Source organism: Lolium perenne, chromosome 4, assembly GCF_019359855.2.
Source record: "Lolium perenne isolate Kyuss_39 chromosome 4, Kyuss_2.0, whole genome shotgun sequence".
NCBI classification, from domain to species: Eukaryota; Viridiplantae; Streptophyta; class Magnoliopsida; order Poales; family Poaceae; genus Lolium; species Lolium perenne.
This window is the reverse complement of record NC_067247.2, coordinates 22,481,781-22,504,570: the sequence shown is the minus strand read 5'-3', so window position 1 is coordinate 22,504,570 and position 22,790 is coordinate 22,481,781. Positions and strand designations below refer to the sequence as shown.

Below are 22,790 nucleotides of genomic sequence, written 5' to 3'. Positions count from 1 at the left end.
ACAAAGAATCAATCGAATCATTGTCTGCAAACCCTAGTTTTCATAATCGTCGAGTACTTTTCGGCTGAAACCTTCGAGATCTACTTGCCCTCTACTTCTAACTAAACCCTAGCCTACAATCCATAGGCATTGACAAGTTAATCCCTTGTCAATTGGCGCCGTCTGTGGGAATTAGAGGCGTAAGGAGCTGATCTCGATGGCACGCTCAAGATCTTCGACATCGTCAACCGCAAGCAACACAATGGATCGAGGTAAACAGATCGCTACTGGTCTTGTCGATTTTGTTCCTCACCCACCCTCCCGTTTGGATGCATATGCGTATCTGGCGGAGCCCATGGAGATGACGTTCGGAAGGTTCCACTTTCGCGTCGAGAAGGAAGGATCGTATCGTGTCGAAATTCCGATTTCGTCGGGATCATCAGTGGCCGATTCCGATTTTTCAAGCTATGCATCGTCAAACGAGTCAGGAGAAGAAGAAACCTCGGCGACACGCTACGTCAGTATCAGAGCAAGAGAGAAACTCGCCAAGATCTTCAACGACATATCGTTTGAGTCATCTGCGGACTCGTATATAAGCGATGGCTCAAGCGATGTCGACAATCATGACTTCATCGACAAATCTCTCACAGTGGGCAAGGTCTTCATCAATCTCAACGATGATGTCACCAAACCCAACATAGATCTGAGTACAAGGTATCATCAGATTTACGCCATTGAAGGTCAAGAGGAGACATCTGAGGCTTTCGACAGTTTGGGAAATCCATACGTCGATCCCTCCAATCTGCGACAAGGCTTGGGCAACAAATACGTCGGGCCAGAGCCGCGAGATAGAGTTCAACTTTCACAAGCAGCGTGGGACAGAGCTGCGAGAGCTATGAACGGCACAGAACCAATGGCTACCACAGCCACACCAGAAGAATTGCAAGCATATCAATATAGGCTCGCACGAGCTGCCGAGGGAATTGGAAAAACAGACAGTTGAGTTGAACAGGAGAAAGGAGGCAGCTTCTGCATCCAGCAGGAGAAGGGCAGATCTAAGTCGACAATCTAGAACTACGGGTGATAGCCATCGGGAGGCGCGGAACAGAGCAAGATCAAGGCTGCAACACATACCCGAGGCAGAAAGAGAACACTTGGTTCAAAACCTCGACATGTCCTTTATGTCGATAGATACAAGAGGAAACATCATCCCTAAGACACCAGAGGCTGGGTATATGGCGACACATGCTTTTATCCTTGCATCTAAACCACCTCCGGGTGACCCAAGGGAAACAACGTACAATATGGCGGTAGCAGGAGTTGGAGCTATGGGGACAGCGTTTATATCAACGCCTCCCGAACGAGTGGCAACGCACACTAGTCCTCGACCCGCACCACCAACAGCGGCAGCACCTGAAGGGCCAAGTGGAGCAAGAGACACAGCAGCACAAGCAAGAGTCGACAGAGCGCGGCAAAGCAGAAGGGATCATCGGCAATCCCCAGAACTTAACGACGAAGATATGTGCGGCTTACCATGCTTCACGAGGAGAGTCCGAAAAACGCGAGTCCCCTCAGGATTCAAGTTACCCGATAATTTCAAGAAATTCGACGGCCTTCAAGATCCAGAGGATTGGCTAGTCGACTATCTGGAGACGGTGAAGCTGACGGGGAGGAACTAGGGCAACAGCCATGCAAAGCATCCAGGTGCACCTGAGTGGTGCCGCACGATCATGGATAAAGAAACTCGCTCCGGGATCCATCGGCAGTGGGAAAGTTTCGAGGACGTGTTCGTCAAGAACTTCAGATCCACGTGCAAAAAACCCGCATCGTTAGAGGAGTTGAGAGCGTGTCGACAAAAGCCAGATGAGCCAATGAGAAAGTACATCCAGAGATGGAATATCATCAAAAACTCGGCGAGAAAACATATCGACGAGAGAGCAATAGATGCGTTTGTCGCAGGAGTCAGGCGTGGAGACTTTGTCGAGGATTTGGGAAGGACCAATCCAAGGACAGTATCCGCGTTAATGGAGATAGCAAATAAATGGGCAGATGGAGAAGACGCTGTCCACAACAAACGACACAGGTCGCCAGAGGAGGACCGTGGTCGAAACTATCAACCGAGGCGAAGATTTCCTCGGACGTACCAGAACTACGACGCTCCAGGACAAATTTCGGCAGGTTTTCGGACAAATACAGGAGGCAGTAGAGATGATTACCAGAGAAGCAGTGAACAGCGAGGTGATAACAGGGATGATTTACGCAACAGGCAAAATAGTGGGCCGAGGTTTCCAAGACCTTTCGTGTCCCCCGAGGAAATGCTGAACGGACCGTGCCAGATGCACTTCTTCCTCGACGACAACGGGAAAAGACGGTCGGGGCACCTGCCCAGAAAGGCTGTCGAAATTTTCAGGCAATGTTCGGATACGCGAGAAAATGCTCACGCTCGAGCAGCACGGAGAAACCCTCGGGAGCCTAGGAGCGAGATTCATCTACCGCCACCTCCCGCGATTACAGAGGACAATCGACACCGGCTAAGAATAGCGGCAGCACCTGCACCACCACCCTATGTTGATCCTAACTCCAACGGAGCAGTGTTGATGATTCGAAGGGAAGGCCGTCCAATAGAGCTCAAAAAGTAATCTCACGACAGGTGTTTATGGCAGAGAAAATGCCTCCACCAACAGTTGAGTACCTTAATTGGTCGGGACAAGATATCGGCTTCACAATAGCGGATCATCCGCAGCAAGTTCCTCGACCAGGGGGAAGTCGACTTATTCTCGGCGATAGCTATCGCGAGGATTTGATGTCTCTCGAGTGTTCATAGACGGCGGCAGCAGCTTGAACCTCATGTATGCAGATACATTGAGGAAGATGAACATATCCTTAGCAAACTTGAAACCAACGAGACACAAGGTTCCACGGCATCACACCGAGAGAAACCAAGTTATCCATTGGGAAAAATCAATCTCGATGTTCAATTTGGGACCCGAGAAAATTATAGAATCGAGAAGCTCGAATTTGAAGTCGTGGATTTTCCATCACAATACCACGCTCTGTTGGGACGACCAGCATATGCTAGATTTATGGCAGTACCACACTATACATACCTGTTGTGGAGGTTGCCCGGACCAAGAAGGACCAATCACGGTCAAGGGAAGCTTTGCCTTAGCCGATAAGTGCGACAAGGATTTTCACGGGTTGGCAGAAACTTTCGGGATGCAAGCCGAGTACTTGGCGTCAAAAAGCATGACTGATTACGACGTCTTGCCCCGGACGTTGGAAGGCCAAATAAAGAATCAACTTTCAACACGAGAGAAAAATTCTAAGGAGGTGCGAGATTCACCCGACGAGATCCAAAAAAGACGACATCTATCGCAAACGATATGGATATCGCATAGGAAAGCGCGCTCGTCAAGTTCCTCCGTGAGAACTGGAAAATCTTTGCATGGTGTCCAGGTGACATGCCGGGAGTACCAGGGAACTTGCCGAGCACCACCTAAATTTGGATCCAACGGCGAAACCAATCGAGACAACCTTTGCGGCGTTTGAACCAAACCGCAAAGCCATGCTTTCAGAAATAAATCGACTCGAAGAAGCTGGTTTTATCAGAGAAATATCTACTGAAGCCACATGGGTAGCTAACCCGAGTGATGGTGCTTAGAAGAAAAACACGACAGTCCTTCGCATGTGCGTCGACTTTACGTGTCTCAATAAACATTGTCCTAAGGATCACTTTCCCCTCCCAAGGATCGATCAAATTATCGACTCCACGGCAGGTTGCGAACGTCTTTCCTTCTTGGATGCATACTCTGGTTATAACCAGATCAGATTAAAAGAAGATGATGAAGCCAAGACAGCGTTTATTACACCTTACGGCGTGTTTTGCTACAAAACAATGCCCTTTGGTCTAAAAAATGCGGGAGCAACATATCAGAGGATGATGCAGAAGTGTTTAGCAACACAGATCGGGAAAAACGTGCAAGTATACATCGATGATGTCGTCATAACATCAAAAAAGGGGACAACATTGATCGAGGATCTCAAAGAAACTTTTGACAACCTCGACAAATTCTGCCTCAAAGCTGAACCCGACGAAGTGTTCTTTTGGCGTCCCAGCGGGAGAACTTACGGGGTTTCTAGTTTCGGCAAGAGGGATTGAAGCAAATCCCGACAAAATACAAGCCATAGTAACAATGAGAAAGCCAACAAAGTTGAAAGAAATACAGCAGCTAGCCGGGCGAGTCGCAGCTTTGAGCAGGTTCGTCGAGGTTAGGAGAAAAAGCGTTACCATTTTATGCGGCGATAAAACAAGGAGATAAATTCCGGTGGAACGAAGAGGCCGACAGAGCTTTCGAGGATCTGAAGCGAAAAATCTCGACACCACCAATCCTGGTGGCTCCAAAGGAAAAGGAACCTCTCCTGCTATATATTGCAGCCACGCCCCAAGTGGTTAGCACGGTATTAGTTGTCGAAAGAGAAGAAGAAGGGAAAATCCATGGAGTGCAGCGGCAGTATACTTCGTGAGCGAAGTCTTGTCACCTTCAAAACAAAGGTACCCTCGGTACCAAAAACTAGCATATGGAGTGTTCACGACAGCACGAAAATTGCGCCACTATTTTTCGGCACACCCGATCATAGTGGTCAATGAAGCTCCCTTATCAAATATCTTGAATAACCCGGAAGCTACGGGTCGTGTCTCCCTTTGGGGAATAGAACTTTCCCTCGGGACATCACGTATGAAAAAGAAAAGCAATAAAGTCGCAAATCTTGCGGACTTCATCGCAGAATGGATGGAGTTGCAAAATACAGGACCTCAGATTTATCGAGAACTTGGACCATGAACTTTGATGGGTCCAAGAGACTAGAAGGAGCTGGCGCAGGAGTAGTACTCATATCACACGAAGGCGACAAATTAAAGTACATCCTCCGGATGACGTTCCTTAACGCATCTAACAATGAAGCGAGAATATGAGGCTCTCATACACGGGATGAAGATGGCAAAAGCACAACGGAGCAACTCGATTAAAAATCTTTGGCGACTCACGGTTGGTGGCTCAGCAAGTTATGAACCAATGTGATGCAATCAATGATAGCATGATGGCATACAAGGAGGTGTACAACGAGCTTGAGAAGTTATTCGATGGATGCGAAGTAAATCATATTAGCGAGGTTGAGCAATGGCCAAGCCGACGTTCTTGCAAACATCGGGTCACGGTGCCTTCCAATCCCGCCAGTGTATTCTGGGAAGAGATAACGAGAGAGATCCACTAAGCCAACAAAGTCAAAAAGAAGGAGAAGAAACCCTCGGGGGCTGCCAAGGAAAAGCAAGAGGACGAAGAAGAAGATCGGGACTTGGTCATGGTGATACAGTTACGGTGGATGCAGCCGTTCATATCATACATCATGGGGATAGAAATACCCGATGATCCGGTTGAAGCAAGGCGAGTAATTCGACGCTCCAAAGCTTTTACGGTGGTCAAGGGAGAATTGTATAGCGAAGTATTTCAGGCGTTTTGCAAAGGTGCGTTACACCCGAAGAAGGAAGAATAATCCTGAAGGATGTACACGAAGGAATATGTGGCCACCACGCAAGTAGTCGAGCTATCGCAGCCAAGGTTTTCGGGCAGGATTCTCTTGGTTGACAGCAATCGAGGACGCCAAGGACATAGTAAGAACTTGCGACGCATGTCAAAGGTTCGCCGCAAAACCTCACTCTCCGGCAGAGAGCTAGCACCAATACCATTGTCTTGGCCCTTTGCTCAATGGGGACTTGATATGGTGGGTAAGTTACACAAATCCTGGCCAGGAGGAAAGGAGTACATGCTAGTAGCTGTCGATAAGTTTACAAAGTGGATAGAAGCGAAGCCGATAAATTCACCGAGATGGAGCATCCGCGATAAAATTCGTAAAAGGCCTCGTCTTCAGATTTGGAGTGCCCCACAAAGCATCGTCCTGGACAACGGCAGCAACTTCACATCCCATGAATTCAAAGATTATTGCGAAGAGGTGGGTATTAAGCTGAACTTTGCGTCAGTCGCACATCCTCAAACCAATGGGCAAGTCGAGAAAGCCAATGGCATCATCTGCAATGGTATTAAGAAACGCTTGTTAGGACCACTGGAAAAAGCTCGACATACCTGGCCAGAAGAACTACCAAGCGTGTTGTGGAGCATCCGAACAACACCAAACACAGCAACGCAGGAAACTCCGTTTTTCCTGGTTCATGGAGCAGAGGCAGTACTACCAATCGAGATAGAGCACAACTCTCCACGTGTCGCTGAATATGATGAAGAAACGTCGAGAAGAGTGCTAGAAGACGACGTCGACGCACTTGATGAAGCTCGAGATGAAGTATTATCTCGGGTAACCAAATATCAACAGGACTTGAAGAATTACCACAGTCGACGTTTGCGGCCAAGATCTTTTCAGGTGGGAGACCTAGTTCTTCGGCTCACGCAAAAAAGTCATGAAAAACTCGAGTCACCATGGCTTGGCCCTTACATTGTCACGGAAGTAATTGGAGGAGGAGCATACAGAATAAAGGACAAGAAGACAGGGGTGGAGGAGCCAAACCCCTGGAACGTGGCGCAACTTAGGCGTTTTTACGCCTAGAGTCAAAATATAGTCTTTGTAAAGCTTCAATGTACTGAAACGCCCGCGAGTTTTCAGACGCACTCTTTTCCTTTTTCGGGGCACCGAGTGGGGCCGGAGAAGGTTTTTAATGAGGCGGGCTCGCGGTGCAGCAATATAATAAAGATAGTGACAATATAACTTTTCTTCCTTATCGACATGACCAAAGTCTTCGCTCCGACGAATTTCAATATAGTTCATCGACAAAAGGAAAAACTTGCCTTGGTATTCAAATACCTCGTGAGTCAACAAAAATACAAAATAGTGCTCAATAAAAAGCTTGGGGGCTCATATTCGCCTTAAATATATAAGTGCCTTGGTTCAAAACCTCGCAAGTATACAAATATAGTAAAGAGTTACCGAAACACTCGGGGGCTAAACAAACAGAGAAATATAATGATTGCTTTACAATATAGTCATGGATTACAAAGAAGAAATATCTACAAGAAGAAACTAACTAGTCTTGATTCAATATGTCATCAAGAGTAACCCTGTTTTCCTCAGGAGCAGCACCAAGAAAATCGGCATAATGGCCATCGGCAAAAAAGTCGGCATCCATCCGAAGTAGGTCCTCAATCATTTCTTCGGCTATAGGCGTAACCTTCGTGTTAATCCTGTCAACACCAACTCTCCGCCGTTTTACTTTTTGGTGAACCTTCTCGACAACCTGGGTAAGGTCAAGCTTCGAGTGGCAGATTTGGAGCATGATAAGAGCAAATCTGGCACCAGGCTACTAGTTGAGCTTTGACAAAATCATGGATACTTGCGAGCATCCTTGAACCTTTCCATCAATTCAGGAAGAGTTTTTGGTTGGACGTTGCGAGGAAACATGGAGTTGTAAACCATGGACAAGGTCTTGGTACAGAAGTCGAGGAAATCGCGAGTTTGAGAGGCGCGATCTTGAAATCTGACAATTTGGCGGGTCCTTTCCGGGGTAGCCCAAAACAAAGAACCATGGTCCAAGGAGAGATTAACAAGGAGGGTTGTCCTAGCATTCACCCTCTCTTCCTCGGCAGCAGCATCAGTAAAGGCACCTATCAAAACAAAAAAGCGGAAACCTTCAAAGAAACAATAGTATGCAAATAAAGGATATCAGCGGATGAAACAGGCATACCCGACATATCTGCACTGGCTTCATTCATTAATTCGAGCATGAAATTTTCTCGAATAGTCGCCTTTTCAGCCTCGGAAGCAGCAATTTCCTTAGCAGCTACGGCCTCGCGAGCTTGTTGAAGAGCAATTTTTTCGGCTTCAGATGACTTACGAGATTGCTCCATCATCACAAGTGTTTGCTTCTTCGCATACTGAAGTTGTTGCCGAAGTTCATCCAGTTCTTGCGACAAGGTATCGTCGACAGGAGCGGTATCACCAAAAGCTTTCCTCGCGCGGGAAGAAGAAGGCGAAACATTGGAAGGAGCAGAAGATGGAGTATAGTTATCAAATATCAACTGAAAAATAAACAAGACAACATCAAATAACAAGCAAAGATAGAAGTCTTCATTAATCTCTTGGAATAATTACAAGGGCATTACAGTGGAGTTAAGAAAGTACGTGTCGCCAAATATTACTTTGGCGACAGAAGCAAAAAGAAACGAAAAGAAAAACGAGAGGCATGCAACTAGACCTCCGGCCTCGAGGAGCTAGGAGTTGAAGCTGGCTTGATCCCCAGATACGCCAATATCTTCTTCGTGTTGGGCTTGGCCGCCTTGATCAGCGACCTCCATCTTGACTGCTCTATCTGACTGGTGTCGCCAACCTTCATCCAATCAAGCGTCTGTTGGCTGTCAGCAACCAGGGCAACAGTACTCTCGACAGCAACCTTCATATTCTCCTGACGCATCTTCAATCCCAGGTCTTCCGACGAATTGAAAAGCTTGGCAAGGGCAAGGAAAGTTGAAGGTTCCTCTTTCTTCGGGAAGAAGAAGGGGAACAACGCCGACAAACTCGCATTGGCATTGGCCACGCCTTCACGAATTTCGCGCCCATGGAACTCCAGAAGAGAAAGTGCATCAAGGAGAGGGTCATTGACGGGATTCTCCAGATCAAAATCTTGGTTTGTTTGGGCTGCCACACAAGACAAACCATTAGTCAAAAACCAAGAAACAGGAAGTACAATAGAAGGGGTTGATGATATTACTCAGCGTACGTCGACTTTGCGACTTCAGACGCTTGATGATCTCTTGTTCACGCACAGTTTGTGCAGTTTTCTGCTCATCTAAGGCAGATTCGGCATCTTTGAGCCTTCTCTGCAGTTCCTCGACACTAGCAGCTTTCACCTTGGCTTCATCAACCTCGGCCTTGGCTTTGCTAGCAGCAAGTTCAGCTTTCTTGCGAGCCGCCTCACTTTGCTCGAGTTTTTGAGCAAGTGCGTCGACACGTTCGTTGGCCTCTGAGAGTTTTTCTGTCGAGATATGAAAAAGAAAGAAAAGAAAGATCAAAAAATAGCGACAAGCAACAGGAATAGAAAGTCAGTGCAAAATAGCGAGTATAAAAGTCGTTACCTTCGGCTCTGGCGGCATATTCACGGTACCCAATAAATTGGGACCCGATGCGGAGAAGATCCTTGATCATAGGCTGTTCAGCGTGAATACAGTAAAAGAAACATCGGCATGAAAAAGAGAAAAGGTGAAAAAAATAAAATAAGGAAAATATAGATGTCGACAGACTTACATCATCTAAGAGCAGAGTCGACGAACTGCCCAACTGAGGGGCAGGATCAACAATCTTTTCAACCCTTGCCCTTTTTGGTGAAGGGACTCGGGGGCTTGATGGCGGAGTAGTGGTGACGACGTCTTGTTGAGGAGGCGACGTTTCTTCTCCTTCAACTAGTGTGTCTGAGGCAAGTACAGTACGTGACGTGCTTGTTCGAGGAGCCACGTCAGTAACTGGTACTTCTTCCTCCTCATCACTGATTGATCAAAAAATCGGCAGTATAAAAAGCACGACAAGATAAATATTTCGAGTACAAAAATATAGCGAGATAGGTGACTTACGAGCTGATGAGGGATTCAACATAAGGATCGTAAGCTGCCTTCGGATTAGAAGGACCAGCTTCTTCAGCCTTAGAAGTGCCAGAATCCTCGGCATCATGCCTTTTCCTTTTGTTCTTTGGGGAAACTGCAGAAGGAAGGGATTGCGTCGATTCACTGGCCTCAGATTCAACTTCCTTTTCATGGGAAGCCGCAGATTTGTGGGAACCCGCGACTTCACTTTCAGGAATAGAAGAACCTGGGGTATCTTCGGCAACGATGCCCCGTTCTTCGACTTCTCCATCCTCAGGAAGAGGAGGAAGGGAAGTCATAGTAGGATGGTTCTGCAAGAAAACAGCGACAAAAGAAAAATTAGAGTGACACAAATACAATGAGATACGGGCAAATTCGGAACAAGATAGAAACTCGAGAAGGCAAAATACCTCGGGAGAGGATTGGCGGAGCTGTATGGTTCCACGCGACAAGCGGAAGGAATAGGATCCTTTTTTGCCAAGCGGGAAACTCTTCGGATCAACTTCTCCAAGTCCTTTGCAGAAAGATCGTCGGAGATTCTATTGGCGTCGTTTTCACCGAGAATACGTCCGTAGGGGATTTTTGCGAGCACGAAGAGGCTGCACCCTAATCCTAAGGAAGTAGGCAGTGATTTGAACACCCAGACAGTTCTTTGCCTCGAGTGTTTTGCAGTGATGGATACGAGACATGAGTGCCTCTGTCGCCTTTTTCTCTTCTTCGAAACTTCGGCATCCCAGAGCGGCGGCGCTGGATTCTCGGCACTTCCGTCGAAAGGAACTATGTTGTGTTCAACGGAGTTGGCGCTTTCTTCGTGAATGTAGAGCCACTTTTTGCGCCATCCTTGGACAGAATCAGGAAATTTGACGTCGAAATAATCGACATCAGTACGAACACAGATAACAACGCCACCTATGTTATAAGTGACGTTGTGGGAGCCATTGCGGCGGAGGCAGAAAATGCGTTTCCACAGAACCCAATTGGGAGGGATTCCGAGGAAACATTCGCAAAGCGTGATGAAAATAGAAATGTGAAGGATGGAATTAGGGGTCAACTGATGCAGTTGAATCCCATAAACGAAAAGAAGGCCGCGGAGGAAATCGTGGATTGGGGTCGAAAGGCCGCGGATTAAGTGATCAACAAAACTAACCCGATACTCCATTGGAGGCTTGGGGTAGCTTTCTTGTTGGGAAGCGGATGGCGTCCTCCTTCTTCATGAGGCCAAGCCTCTTGACATATTGGTGTCCTGGGTGGAGATTTTGGATCTCTCCCACTCAAGATCCTCGGCAGCCATCTTGGATTCCGGAGTGCTGTGGCGAGTGAGTCGCGTGCGCGGTGGCATCAAAGGCAATGGGCAGAGTAAGGTCTGTGAGTGCGGAAGCTTGGAAAGATTCGGGCGCAGGAGAAGTTTTGCGAAGGGGAACAGATGAGCGGCGCAAGCAAGGGGATGAACGGAGGTTGAAGAAGGGTTTATATAAGAATCGGGTGAAGCAGTGTGCCGTTGGATGAAGAAATCGTGTGGTGAGAATGGATCTTCTAGACACAAGGGCAAAACAGTATTTTTATTGAGATAGGCGTTACCGTACGTGCGCCAGGAAAAGCGGAGGACGTGTGTCCCCCACTTGCACGACGTGTCAACATGGTCGAAGCAATGGACCCACGGAGCGAGAGAACTCACGACTATTCGAGAAGGATGAAGTAAATTTGATTAAGGGAAGTATGTCGACAAGAAAAATAAAAGAAAAGTGACGACAGAAAGAATTATTCAATACTTCGGGAGCCTTTGATCAAATACAAGTTTTTGCCCAAATGCTCGGGGGCTACTTTAGAAAAAAGTAAATTTTCGAGTATGACAAATATAGAAATTGCGGGAGCCTACAACCAAGCACAAGTCCTTGGCTGTAGCCTCGGGGGCTACTCCCATCGGGAGCGCTGTTCGCGCACCCGAGAGATAAAAAAAAAGAGAGAAGAAGAAAGAGATCATATTGGGAAGTAATGAAAATATAGCGACAAGGTGGACTAAAATGTTGAGCCTACAACCAAGCACAAGTTCTTGGTTGTAGCCTCGGGGGCTACTCCCATCGGGAACGCTGTTCGCGTGCCCGATGAAATTAACAAAAATAGAAAAACAAGAGAGTATATTTCGAGTTATAATTAACTCTACATATACTCCCATCGGGAGAACAATATAAGTCATATATGACTCGATAAAATGTGCCATTCCAACAGCCGGAAAAGCACTCGACAATATATTCTCAGAACGCCGAAGTTGCGATCAATTTCTGAATGCCGCAAAATTTGCGAAGGTAAGACCCCAGATCCGTTCTGCTGGGCGTGGCATCGCCAAAGACTGCGCTCTGCTACTTTTATCCGTATCAACAGATACGAAGAAAAATCCTAACGGACGCGTTAGGTACCCGATAAATTTGACGGGACTCGACGGAATGGTAAGACCTTAAGCGGCACCTGTCGACGTTTACACCAGTATCCCGAGATCATGTCCGGGGACGTGATTTTGAAGTAGGTTTTTGCGGATTGCCACTAGAGCAGTTAACTAGTACCTGATCCGTCAGATGAACTAGCCCCAATTACCAGTATCCCTGTACAATATAGAATTTTATGTGAAGAAATATAAAAGGTTAAAGCTTTCGAGTAAAAATAAACAATGGAGATTTTCCCTGACTCTACGATTCAAGCAAAATCTCGGGGGCTACTGACATAGGCATCCCAAATGGGCCTGCCGAAAATGGTACCCGGGGTTTACTGGAAGCCCAATACCCGAAGAATAAGAAGATTCGGGAGCCCAAGATTTACTAAGGAAAGATAGAGTTGTAATAGGAAGTATTGTTTGTGATCTGGCGGGATGAGTTAGAAACCGTCCCGGACTATGTAAACTTGTATAGCACGGATCCCTCGGCTCCACCTCATATATAAGGGGGAGTCGAGGGACAAAGAATCAATCGAATCATTGTCTGCAAACCCTAGTTTTCATAATCGTCGAGTACTTTTCGGCTGAAACCTTCGAGATCTACTTGCCCTCTACTTCTAACTAAACCCTAGCCTACAATCCATAGGCATTGACAAGTTAATCCCTTGTCAGACGGCGCCCTTCATCTTCACCGTCAAGGTTCAGATAAGAAGAGATATCATCTTCTTCTTGTCCGGTCGGCACATATAGAATATCGCCGTTTATGATGCCGAACATATGGTCTTCAGCGTCCGGATCATAGTTGTCCATAATCGGGTCAGCTCTATCGTCCGCCATATGTCAGTCCTGAAAACATGTAGTAAAAACAAATTAATTGTGTATATGCCAGCATTATCATTTTCTTATCTTTCCGTTTCCTCGGTTTGCTACTCATGTCCTTCACATAGAAAACCTGAGCGACATCTTTCGCTAGGACGAATGGTTCGTCAAGGTAACCAAGATTGTTGAAATCCACCATTGTCATTCCGTATTGCTGGTCCACCTTTACCCCACCTCCTGTTAGCTTGAACCATTTGCACCAAAACAAAGGGACCTTAAAGAAGGGTCCATAGTCAAGTTCCCATATCTCCTCTATGTAACCATAATATGTGACCTTTTGCCCATTCTCGGTTGCTGCATCAAAGCGGACACCACTGTTTTGGTTGGTGCTCTTTTTATCTTGGGCGATCGTGTAAAATGTATTCCCATTTATCTCATACCCTTGGAAAGTCGTTATAGTCGAAGATGGTGTCTTGGCCAACATGTACAGCTGATCTACAACATGATCGTCATTCATTAAATGTTTTCTCAACCAACTGCCGAAAGTCTCCATGTGGGCCTTCCTAATCCAGGATTCAGGCTTCCCAGGGTTGTCCGAGCGTAAAATATTCTTGTGTTTCTCAAAGTACGGAGCCACCAAGCTGGAATTGGTCAGAACTGTGTGGTGTGCTTCAGTCAGAGAATGGCCGTCCATACATATCGTTGATTTCCTTCCGATCGTGCCTTTTCCACTTAGTCTCCCCTCGTGCCGCGATCGAGGAAGACCAATCGGCTTAAGGGCAGGAACAAAGTCAACACAAAACTCAATTACCTCCTCATTTCCATAGCCCTTGGCGATGCTTCCTTCTGGCCTAGCACGGTTACGAACATATTTCTTTAATATTCCCATGAACCTCTTGAAGGGGAACATATTGTGTAGAAATACAGGACCGAGAATGGAAATCTCTTCGACTAGGTGAACCAGGAGGTGCGTCATAATATTGAAGAAGGATGGTGGGAACACCAACTCGAAACTGACAAGACATTGGATCACATCGTTCTGTAACCGTGGTAGAACTTACGGATTGATTACCTTACGAGAGATTGCATTGAGGAATGCACATAGCTTCACAATGGCTACTCGAACATTTTCCGGCAGGAGCCCCCTCAAAGCAATCGGAAGCAATTGCGTCATAATCACGTGGCAGTCGTGAGACTTCAGGTTTTGGAACTTTTTCTCCGCCATGTTTATTATTCCCTTTATATTGGACGAGAATCCAGACGGGACCTTCATACTGCTCATGCATTCAAAAAAGATGACCTTCTCTTCTTTGGTCAGAGCGTAGCTGGCACGACCTTGAAACCATTCCGGATGCCGGTCATCAGGGTCTTTCAAACGTTGCTGGTCCTGCCGTGCTTCCTTTGTATCATTTGTCTTCCCATACACGCCCAAGAAGCTTAGGAGGTTCACGCAAATATTCTTCGTAACGTGCATCACGTCGATTGCAGAGCGGACTTCTAGGACTTTCCAATATTCTAGCTCCCAGAATATAGATTTCTTCTTCCACATGGCTGCGTGCCCGTCAGCTCCCTTCGGAACTGATTGTTCGCCAGGACCCTTTCCAAAGATGACTTTCAAATCCTTGACCATATCAAATACCTCAGCACCAGTGTGTTCCGCAGGCTTCGGCCGGTGATCTGCCTTGCCGTTGTAATGTTTGCCTTTCTTTCTTACTGGATGAATTTTCGGAAGAAATCGACGATGCCCAAGGTACACGTTCTTCTTACAATTTGGCAAATGTACACTTTCAGTCTCATGTAAGCAGTGCGTGCATGCATTGTATCCCTTATTTGACAGTCCCGAAAGGTTACTAAGAGCAGGCCAATCGTTGATGGTTACGAAAAGCAACGCTCATAGGTCAAATTCCTCTTCTTTGTGCTCATCCCACACACGGACACCAGGTCTGCCCCACAGCTGTAAAAGTTCATCAACTAATGGCCTTAGGTACACATCGATGTCGTTGCCGGGTTGCTTCGGACCTTGGATGAGCACTTGCATCATAATGAACTTCCGCTTCATGCACAACCAAGGAGGAAGGTTGTAGATGCATAGAGTCACGGGCCAGGTGCTATGGCTGGAGCTCTGCTCGCCAAAAGGATTCATGCCATCTGTACTTAGACCAAATCTTATGTTCCTTGCGTCAGCTGCAAAATCTTTGAACTCTCTGTCGATTCTCCATTGCGTTCCATCTGCGGGGTGTCTCAACTCCCCGTCCGACTTACGGTCCTCTTTGTGCCATCTGTCGTGGTATCGTCACGGCATATGCCATAGGGTGGCTAATCGATGTGGTTCCTGAGGGATCTCACGGCGGTATCCGGATGCGGGTATGGGCACGAGCGACACGGCGACGTACCCAGGTTCGAGGCCCTCCGATGGAGGTAAAACCTCTACTCCTGCTATGAGTGTATATGATGATCACACAATACAATGGTGCTCCTAGAGCTGTGTCTGGCTGCTCCTGAGAGGCTAAGGAAGACTATGGTCTCTCTCACAGGGCAGCTCCGTAGGTGGGTCAAAGCAATCAATGATCGATCCCCTGCACGAGAGGGGGTAGTGCGGCTTATATAGGCACCGGCACTTTACATATAAGACCCTATAGTTTACTGGCCGGCTGGGCCGGCTTCGGCTTCCGCTCCTTCCCGAGGCGGTGACGTCAGGAGTGGTTGAGGCATCGTGGCCTGTCCCATCCGGCTGCCACGGTCAGCGGTATGGAGGAGGTGTCCCTGTCGCCGTCAGCCACTGTAGCCAGTACGGATCGTCGTAAGCCCTGACGGCCTGTCCATCGCGCGGCACTATTGCTCCACAGTGCCCCGCGCTTTACGGAAGATGGAGTCAGCGTGGACTTTAGGAACCCGGATCACCAACCCGGTTCCTTCCAGTGCAAGACTCGCCAGCCTCGAGTCGGTCTGAGGTACAAACCCCAGTCGGATATGGCTTGTAGAAGCCGGCCCAGCTACAGCATTGGTGGCCGTAGCCAGGCCGACTAGGACCTAGAGCCAGCCGGCTTCCGGACCAGCCGGCCACGGCACCAGCCGGCTGCTCCTCAGCCGGCCTTTGCCGCGAGCCGGCCAGCGGCCAGCCGGCTGCTCCGCGTCCATTGCCCTATCCGGGGTCTTCCCCCCGACATTAGCCCCCGAAGCTGGCAAGGTCCTGCGCCCAGAAGGACCTAGGCAGGTTTTCCTGGCTTCTCGAGTATATTTGACGGCACTTGGAGGGGCCGACTAAGAATTTCCATTCAGCCGGCTGCGCCCTCATCCGGCTCGTTCCTGCCGGCTGCTTCTAGCCGGCCGCTTTTTACACTTGTGCAGTTTTTTGCTTTCTCGCAAGATCTGATGGCGCCTCCGCCTTGCTGACGAATTTTGGCTCGGGTGGAACTTTTGGTCCGGCTCCGGCTTGCGGCGCGCCGGAGTCTCCGCCGCCTCGGGCCCTGCGCCCGACTTGACCGGTCTGACGCACGGCACGGCGGTCGGTTCGTCTGGTCACATCAATGTCCCTCCGGATCCGGTGCGGTAGTGGGCGACGTGGTGTGGCCGTTTCCGATAACCGTTGTGGACGTGGGAGGAGTTACGGCGCAGTAAATCCGGGGAGTTACGGCCCACGACCGCCACTTGGAGGCCAACCGCCCGCGGCAGGAGGCTATAAATGCCGCGGGGGAGGCATCGAGGCGGCCACTCGCCATTCTCTTCCTCCTCGCGCTCCTGCTTCCATCGCTCTCTGCGCCCGAGCCCGCTACTGCTCCGGCGAACTCCTTCCGCTGGCGAACTCCGGCGGGCGAATCTCCACCGATCCGCCGCCGCCACTCCGTCAATCCGGCGCCACGGGGCCGCGCATCTCGACGGAGCGTCCTCAGCCGCCGTTGTCGCCGCCGCGGTCGCAAGGTTCTTCCTCGCCGTTCAGCCTCTCCTGGTCATCTTCTTCCTCGTCCTCGTCGATGGCGTCCCCCAGCGGATCGTGGAGGGGCTCCTACATGCGGGAGGACGACGTCGAGCGACTGGTGCGCCTCCGGCGGATCCCGCAGTCGGTGATCACGCGGGTGCCCGGCGAGGAGGTGGAGCCCGAGCCGCGGCCCGGCGAGCGCGTCGTCTTCGGCGCGCATCTGGATCGCGGGCTAGGCCTGCCGGCTTCAATGTTCTTCCGGCAATTCCTCGACCACTTCGGTCTTCAGCCGCATCACTTGCCGGCCAACGCGTGCGTCCTCCTGAGCTGCTTCGTGGCGTTCATGGAGGCTTACGCCGGCTTGTGGCCCGACATCGACTTCTGGAGCCGGCTCTTCTTCTTGAAGGCGCAGACCAACGACGGCCGCCTGCGGGCCTGCGGCGCCGCCTCGATCTACACCCGGCCTGGTACGCCTTTCCCTAAGATCCCCACCGTCGACTCGGTGAAGAACTGGCAAATGTCATTCTTCTACGTGCGCAACGAGGGGGAGCTCGTCGACCGGATCAACCTGCCGGAGTTCAACCCGGCTCCTCCAGTCGGCCGGATCAACTGGAGCCACAATGCCCGCTCGACGGATCAGAACGCCGAGGTGAATCTGCTTTGGGACTTCCTGGCGACCGCCACCGATGGCGGGCTGACTGCCGAAGATCTCCTCTGCACCATCGCCGAGCGCCGGGTGCTGCCGCTCCAGATGCGCACCCACAAGATCGGGCACATGTCCGGCCGGTTCGATCCGAACCGGACGTCCATTGCGCGGCTCTCCAAGGCCCAGGTGGCCAGCCGGGTGAACCACATCACCAAGGTGAACCTGTCGGAGGACTGGAGTTACGGGCTGGTGCCCTGCGACAGGGACCATCCACCGGCGCGGGTAAGCCTCGTGTCTTTGCCATTTTCCGGCTTGCGGCTGCGAGGCCGGCTTCGTTTTTCTTCTGCCGACTTCCGGCTTGTCATATGCTTATGTTTTCTCTGTCTTGCTAGCTTTTTGAGCGCCAGAACGCCGAAGACGGCGACCTGGCGACGAGGAGGTGGACGCCGGATCACGTCGATCCGGCTGACCAAGCCGGCGACCATGCCGGCGACGACGACCTGCCGCAGGCGCCTGATCTAGGCGGCCAGGGGGAGCACAATCCGCCCCCCTCACCAGAGCAGCAGGAGGAGGAGGAGCCGGCGACGTCCGGCACGGGGCCAATCCCCGCCGTGCCTCTGCGTACGAGGCCGCCAAGCACCACGGCGACTTCGGCGCCCAAGGGCACGAAGCGAGCCGGCTCCACCGCCGCCTGGGAGGCGAAGGCGAAGAAGCAGCGCCGGCAGCAGCCGAAGAAGGTCCCGGAGCAGGCCGGGTGAGTTCTCTCTCTCTTTTTCTTGTTTGATTCCTTTTCTTTCCTTACTTTTATGCTTATTATCTTTCTGTTTATCCGGCTAGGGCCCCTATCAAGTTTGCCCAGGGCGGCGGCTCCCGGCAAGCTCCGCGCGTTGTGTCGCCGCTTCCGCGCCAGAGGAGGGAGCAGACGCCGCAGCCTTCTTCGCGCGCACCTACGCCGCCGCCGCCTGCGACAGGGGCTTCTTCCCTTGCCGTGCCGCTGGCCTCCGCGCCAGATCGCGGCACGCGGGTCGAGCCAACGCGGCAGCCGACACTGGACGACATGTTCCCGCGCCGGACACCTCTTACGGACCCAGCCCGGCGGGGCCGGGCGGGGCATGCCGCCTTCCACCGGAGCCGGAGCCGGCGGGGCTGCTCCGCCTTCGACCGGAGTCGGCGGGCCCGCGCCCAACGTCGTGGTGCCGGAGAGGTCTCCGGAAGGAGCGCCTCAAGCGCCGGAGGCAACTGTGCCGGCTGGGCCATCCGCTGCGCCCGGAGCGACGCCGCCGCCGCAGCCGACGACAGAGGAGCCGGCCAGGGAGGAGCCGGCGAGGGACGAGCCGGCGCGCATGGAGGGCGCCGACTCGCGCGCGCTGGTGAGGACAAAGGGCCCAGCGGGCCCGTCTGAAGGCCTTCACGTGGCCAAGGGTGCCCGGTTGGTGGCTGTGCCGTCTGCCTCCGACTCCAGCCGGCTCGGCGGGAACTATGGAGAAGGCATGGCACCAGGCGAACTCCTGCGAGGTACTCAGCCGGGAGGGGCAGCCTGGCACGGCGCCCATGAAGATGCTTTTCTCCGGCTATCGCGCCAGCCTCAAGACCAAGGCCGCCGAGACCCTTGCCCAGCTGGCGACGCTGGAGGATGCCGAGAAGGTGTGTTTTCTTTTCTTTTGCAATTTTCTTGTCCTGGTAGCCCTCCGAGACGTGGGCCGGCTGCCTGAAGCCAGTCCAGGTTTCGTCTAAGCAACTGATTCTTTCAGACGGTTGAGGAGCGGCGCACCTTCTTGTACAACCAGGTGGTGACCAGCTACCACAAGGCTAAGATCGAGCGAGCCGGCTTGGCTCGCGAGCTGGAGGCTGTCAAGGGTAAGCTCTATGCTTCTTTCGACTTGATGTCTTGTTTCTTTTTTAATCTTGGTTGGCTGACATTTCTTTCCGGCCGCCTCGCAGTTGAGGCCGCCAAGGTCCCGCAGCTGGAGTCGGATCTCCGAGCCGCTCGCGCGCAGTGCGCCGAGAGCGAGGAGGCGGGCCGATCTGCCGCAGGCAAGCTCAAGCTGGCTGAGCAGGAGCTGACGCGGCTGCGCCTGCTGGAGCAGAACCATCTCACCGAGCTCAACTCCCTCAGGACGGCGGAGAAGGCGAAGGTGGACGATCTGAGCCGGCGGCTGACGGAGGTGGAGAAGCAGCGGCTTGCGCTGCAGGAGGAGGTCACCGCCAAGTCCACAGAGCTGACGGCTACCGCCAAACGTTGGACCGACGATTTTAGCGCGCTTGATCGCGGCTTGGCGGGTGAGTACATCTTTATGTTCCTTTCCCTTTGCCGGCTTTCGGCTGTCGACTGCCGGCTTTTGTTGGCAGCCGGCAGCAGAAACTTCTGATTTCTTCGTTATCCTCATCTTTGGGCTGGGGACAGTCGGTTCTTGCCGGCTGCCGCCAGGCTTTTCCTTTTGGCTTAGGACTTCGAAAATTTGCATTTTTCAGCTTATTTCGGCTTTGATGGTTTCTGACTTGCTTCTTCTTTTTGCAGCGGCCTTCCCGGAGACGCAGGAGGCGGCTTTGGCAGCCGTTGGCGTCGCGCGCGACTCCAGGAGGCGGGAGACCGGCGAGGGCAGCTCGGAGTACTTCTCCATGGAGGACCACCTGGCGTCCATGGCTGCCCGCATCGAGCCCGTCACCAAGCTCGGCTGGGAGCTCCGGAAGGCGGCTGAAGAGCTGGTGCCCCTGCCGTGGCTCGAAGAGGCGGCGCCGCAAGATATCTCCGGCCTCATCTCCGCGATGGAGCGGGCGCCGGACCGCTTCTTCGACTGGAAGGAGTCGGCCACGCGCGCCGGTGCCGACATGGCGCTGTCCTTCGTCCTCTCCTGGTACAACGAGGTGGACCTGGGGCAGCTTGAGTTCCGGCGAGCCGGCGTGGAGGACAAGCTCCCGGCTGAGCTCAAGGCCGCCCGCCTTGCTCGAGCCAGCACCATCGCCGGCTTCGTCGACAAGGCCCTCTTCGTCGCGGACCCGAACCCTCCTCCATCCGATGAAGAATACATGGATGATGAGGAGGCGGAAGACGTGCCTGAGGACGACCCGGCAGCCGGCTCCCGGCGATGCCCCTCCGGCTTAGATTTCCTGCTTTTCGGTTGTTCTTTTGCCAAGACAGTTTATTAAATCCCCGGGATGCCGGGTGCAGATGTAAGACAATATTATCGCCTTTTAATTATGTCACACTTTAATGTGTTTGTTAATCAATTGTGTACCGAGTTGCTTTCTTTCGACTCGTTCGCTTTTTCCCATCCACCCCACTCTTTGGCTGTGCCCTTGCCGGTCATACGTCCGACTTGCGATCCGTCGCCGGATCAAGAGCGGGCCGCTGGGTGAGGCCGACAGTATTTCAGTCGAACGAGCTGAATTCGGCAATCCGGCACTTTTATGAAAAGTTGCAAGTCAACTCGCTTTTACTCTTTCCTTTAGTCGTTTTTCGCGTGCCGGCTCCCTAGGCCTTACTCCCGCCAGCCGGACAGCCGGGTTGCGGTCTGTAGCTGGATCGGAAGCCGGCTGTCGGAAACCGGATCACGTTACTGAGCCGGCCGCGCGAGAGGGTTCAAGCCAATTGGCGAAACAAGGTAAAGTACGCGAAAAACTTGTCGGAAACAACGCTCTTGGCGCAAGCTTTTTCATAACTCCCAAAGGGGATACAAGGTATACTTACATTCCTGCTCTCATGTGTAAAATGGGCGGAGTAACTTTGACATTCCAGGGACGTTTAGTCTCCTCGTCAGCCTTGTCCGGCTTGTTTTTCTTAGCCTCTTGGGCATCTATGAGATAGTATGAATCATTGCCTACTGCCTTGCTCACGATGAAGGGACCCTCCCATGGGGATGATAGTTTATGCTGTCCGGCTGTCCTCTGGATCAGCCGGAGCACTAGGTCTCCCTCTCGGAATGCTAAGGGCTGGACCTTCCGGCTGTGATAGCGTCGGAGGCTTTGCTGGTAGATAGTAGATCTAGACTCAGCCAGCAGCCGGGCCTCTTCGACCAGGTCAACTCCATCTTCGCGAGCTTCTTTGGCTTCGGCACGTGTAGAGCTTGATCCTTGGCGCGTCATGCTCGATATCAGTCGGCAAGACGGCTTCGGCCCCGTATACGAGGAAAAATGGTGTGAAGCCGGCGAGCGGTTTGTCGTTGTGCGCAGAGCTCCACGGCACATTGGGCAGTTCTTCAATCCAGCAGCCGGCTGCTCGCTCGAGCGGCTCCACCAGCCGGGGCCGGATGCCGGCTAGGACTAAGCCGTTAGCCTTTTCCACTTGTCCGTTGGACTGCGGGTGTGCCACGAAGATAGGGCCATCCGGATCCCCATTTCCCCGCAATAGCGGGAGAAGATGCCTTGGGAGAAGTTGGTGCCGTTGTCGGTGATGATGGTGTGGGGGTAGCCGAATCTCACAATGATTTCCTTGAGGAATGTGACGGCTGTGGACCCGTCCAGTTTCTTGATTGGCTTGGCTTCGATCCACTTGGTGAATTTGTCAATCATCACCAAGAGGTGTGTCATGCCGCCTCGCGCTGTTCTGAATGGGCCTACCATATCCAAGCCCCATACGGCAAATGGCCATGTGATGGGGATGGTTTTCAAGGCGGAAGCCGGCTGGTGTCTTTGCTTTGCGAAGCGCTGACAGCCGTTGCACTTCTTCACCAAATCTTCTGCGTCTCTGAGCGCAGTCGCCAGTAAAAACCGTGCCGGAAGGCTTTGGCCACTATGGCTCTGGATGAGGCGTGATGTCCGCACTCTCCTTGATGGATTTCCCGTAGGAGTTCAATCCCTTCAGCCGGCTCGACGCACCGCTGGAACACCCCACTTACGCTGCGTTTGTACAGCTGGTGGTTGATGATGGTATAGGCCTTGGCCCTTCTCTCAATCTGCCTGGCCTGGACTCTATCATCAGGCAGCACACCGTCGGTGAGGTAGGAGAGGAATTCTTGTGCCCATGAAGGTACGCATCTTATCTCGAATACGCTGACCAACAGGGCCTCCTGCGTGGGAGCTTCCGGATTCGACTGCATGGTCGCCGGGTTCGGCTTGCTAGCCGGCGGGTTCGGCTTGCTAGCCCCCGAGTTTGGCGATGAAGCCCCCGCGTTGGACCGAGAAGTCCCGGGTTCGGCATGCTAGCCGGCGGGTTTGGCTTGTTAGCCCCCGACTTGGGCGATGAAGCCCCCGGGTTGGACTGAGAAGTCCCCGGGTTCGGCATGCTAGCCGGCGGGTTTGGCTTGTTAGCCCCCGGGTCAGCCGGCACGAATATTGAATCCGAGTCCGGTGACGGTATGATGGACGGCTTCTTGAGAACCGCCAAGGCGACACCCGGCGGAATGGCTTGCCGGGTTGAGCCAATCTTGGATAAGG

General features: G+C 51.8%; 2 protein-coding genes across 2 annotated transcripts; one reads left to right on the top strand and one right to left on the bottom strand.

Annotated features, from left to right (window-relative positions):
• Positions 1-8,227: 8,227 nt before the first annotated feature.
• On the bottom strand, positions 8,228-18,531 carry LOC139838864 (uncharacterized). Its single transcript, XM_071828881.1, has 3 exons — positions 18,501-18,531; positions 8,756-9,010; positions 8,228-8,673 (listed from the first exon to the last, which is right to left on the bottom strand). Exons 1-3 carry the CDS (start codon positions 18,529-18,531, stop codon positions 8,228-8,230), a joined length of 732 nt encoding a protein of 243 aa, XP_071684982.1.
• A 365-nt stretch (positions 18,532-18,896) lies between these two features.
• Positions 18,897-19,786, top strand: LOC139838863 (uncharacterized). Its single transcript, XM_071828880.1, has 3 exons — positions 18,897-19,061; positions 19,169-19,274; positions 19,359-19,786. The coding sequence occupies exons 1-3, from the start codon at positions 18,897-18,899 to the stop codon at positions 19,784-19,786; spliced, it is 699 nt and encodes a 232-aa protein (XP_071684981.1).
• Positions 19,787-22,790: the final 3,004 nt, after the last annotated feature.

Bases quoted from the DNA above. Each gene is read 5' to 3' on its own strand.
- LOC139838864 (XM_071828881.1), bottom strand. From the start codon at position 18,531: ATGCCCCGCCCGGCCCCGCCGGGCTGGGTCC. The intron at 9,011-18,500 runs GTAAGAGGTGTC...ATATCTCGACAG, and splicing joins GGCCCCGCCGGGCTGGGTCC to AAAAACTCTCAGAGGCCAAC. The intron at 8,674-8,755 runs GTACGCTGAGTA...CTTGTGTGGCAG, and splicing joins TCTGAAGTCGCAAAGTCGAC to CCCAAACAAACCAAGATTTT.
- LOC139838863 (XM_071828880.1), top strand. From the start codon at position 18,897: ATGGAGAAGGCATGGCACCAGGCGAACTCCTGCGAGGTACTCAGCCGG. The intron at 19,062-19,168 runs GTGTGTTTTCTT...TGATTCTTTCAG, and splicing joins CGCTGGAGGATGCCGAGAAG to ACGGTTGAGGAGCGGCGCAC. The intron at 19,275-19,358 runs GTAAGCTCTATG...GCCGCCTCGCAG, and splicing joins CGAGCTGGAGGCTGTCAAGG to TTGAGGCCGCCAAGGTCCCG.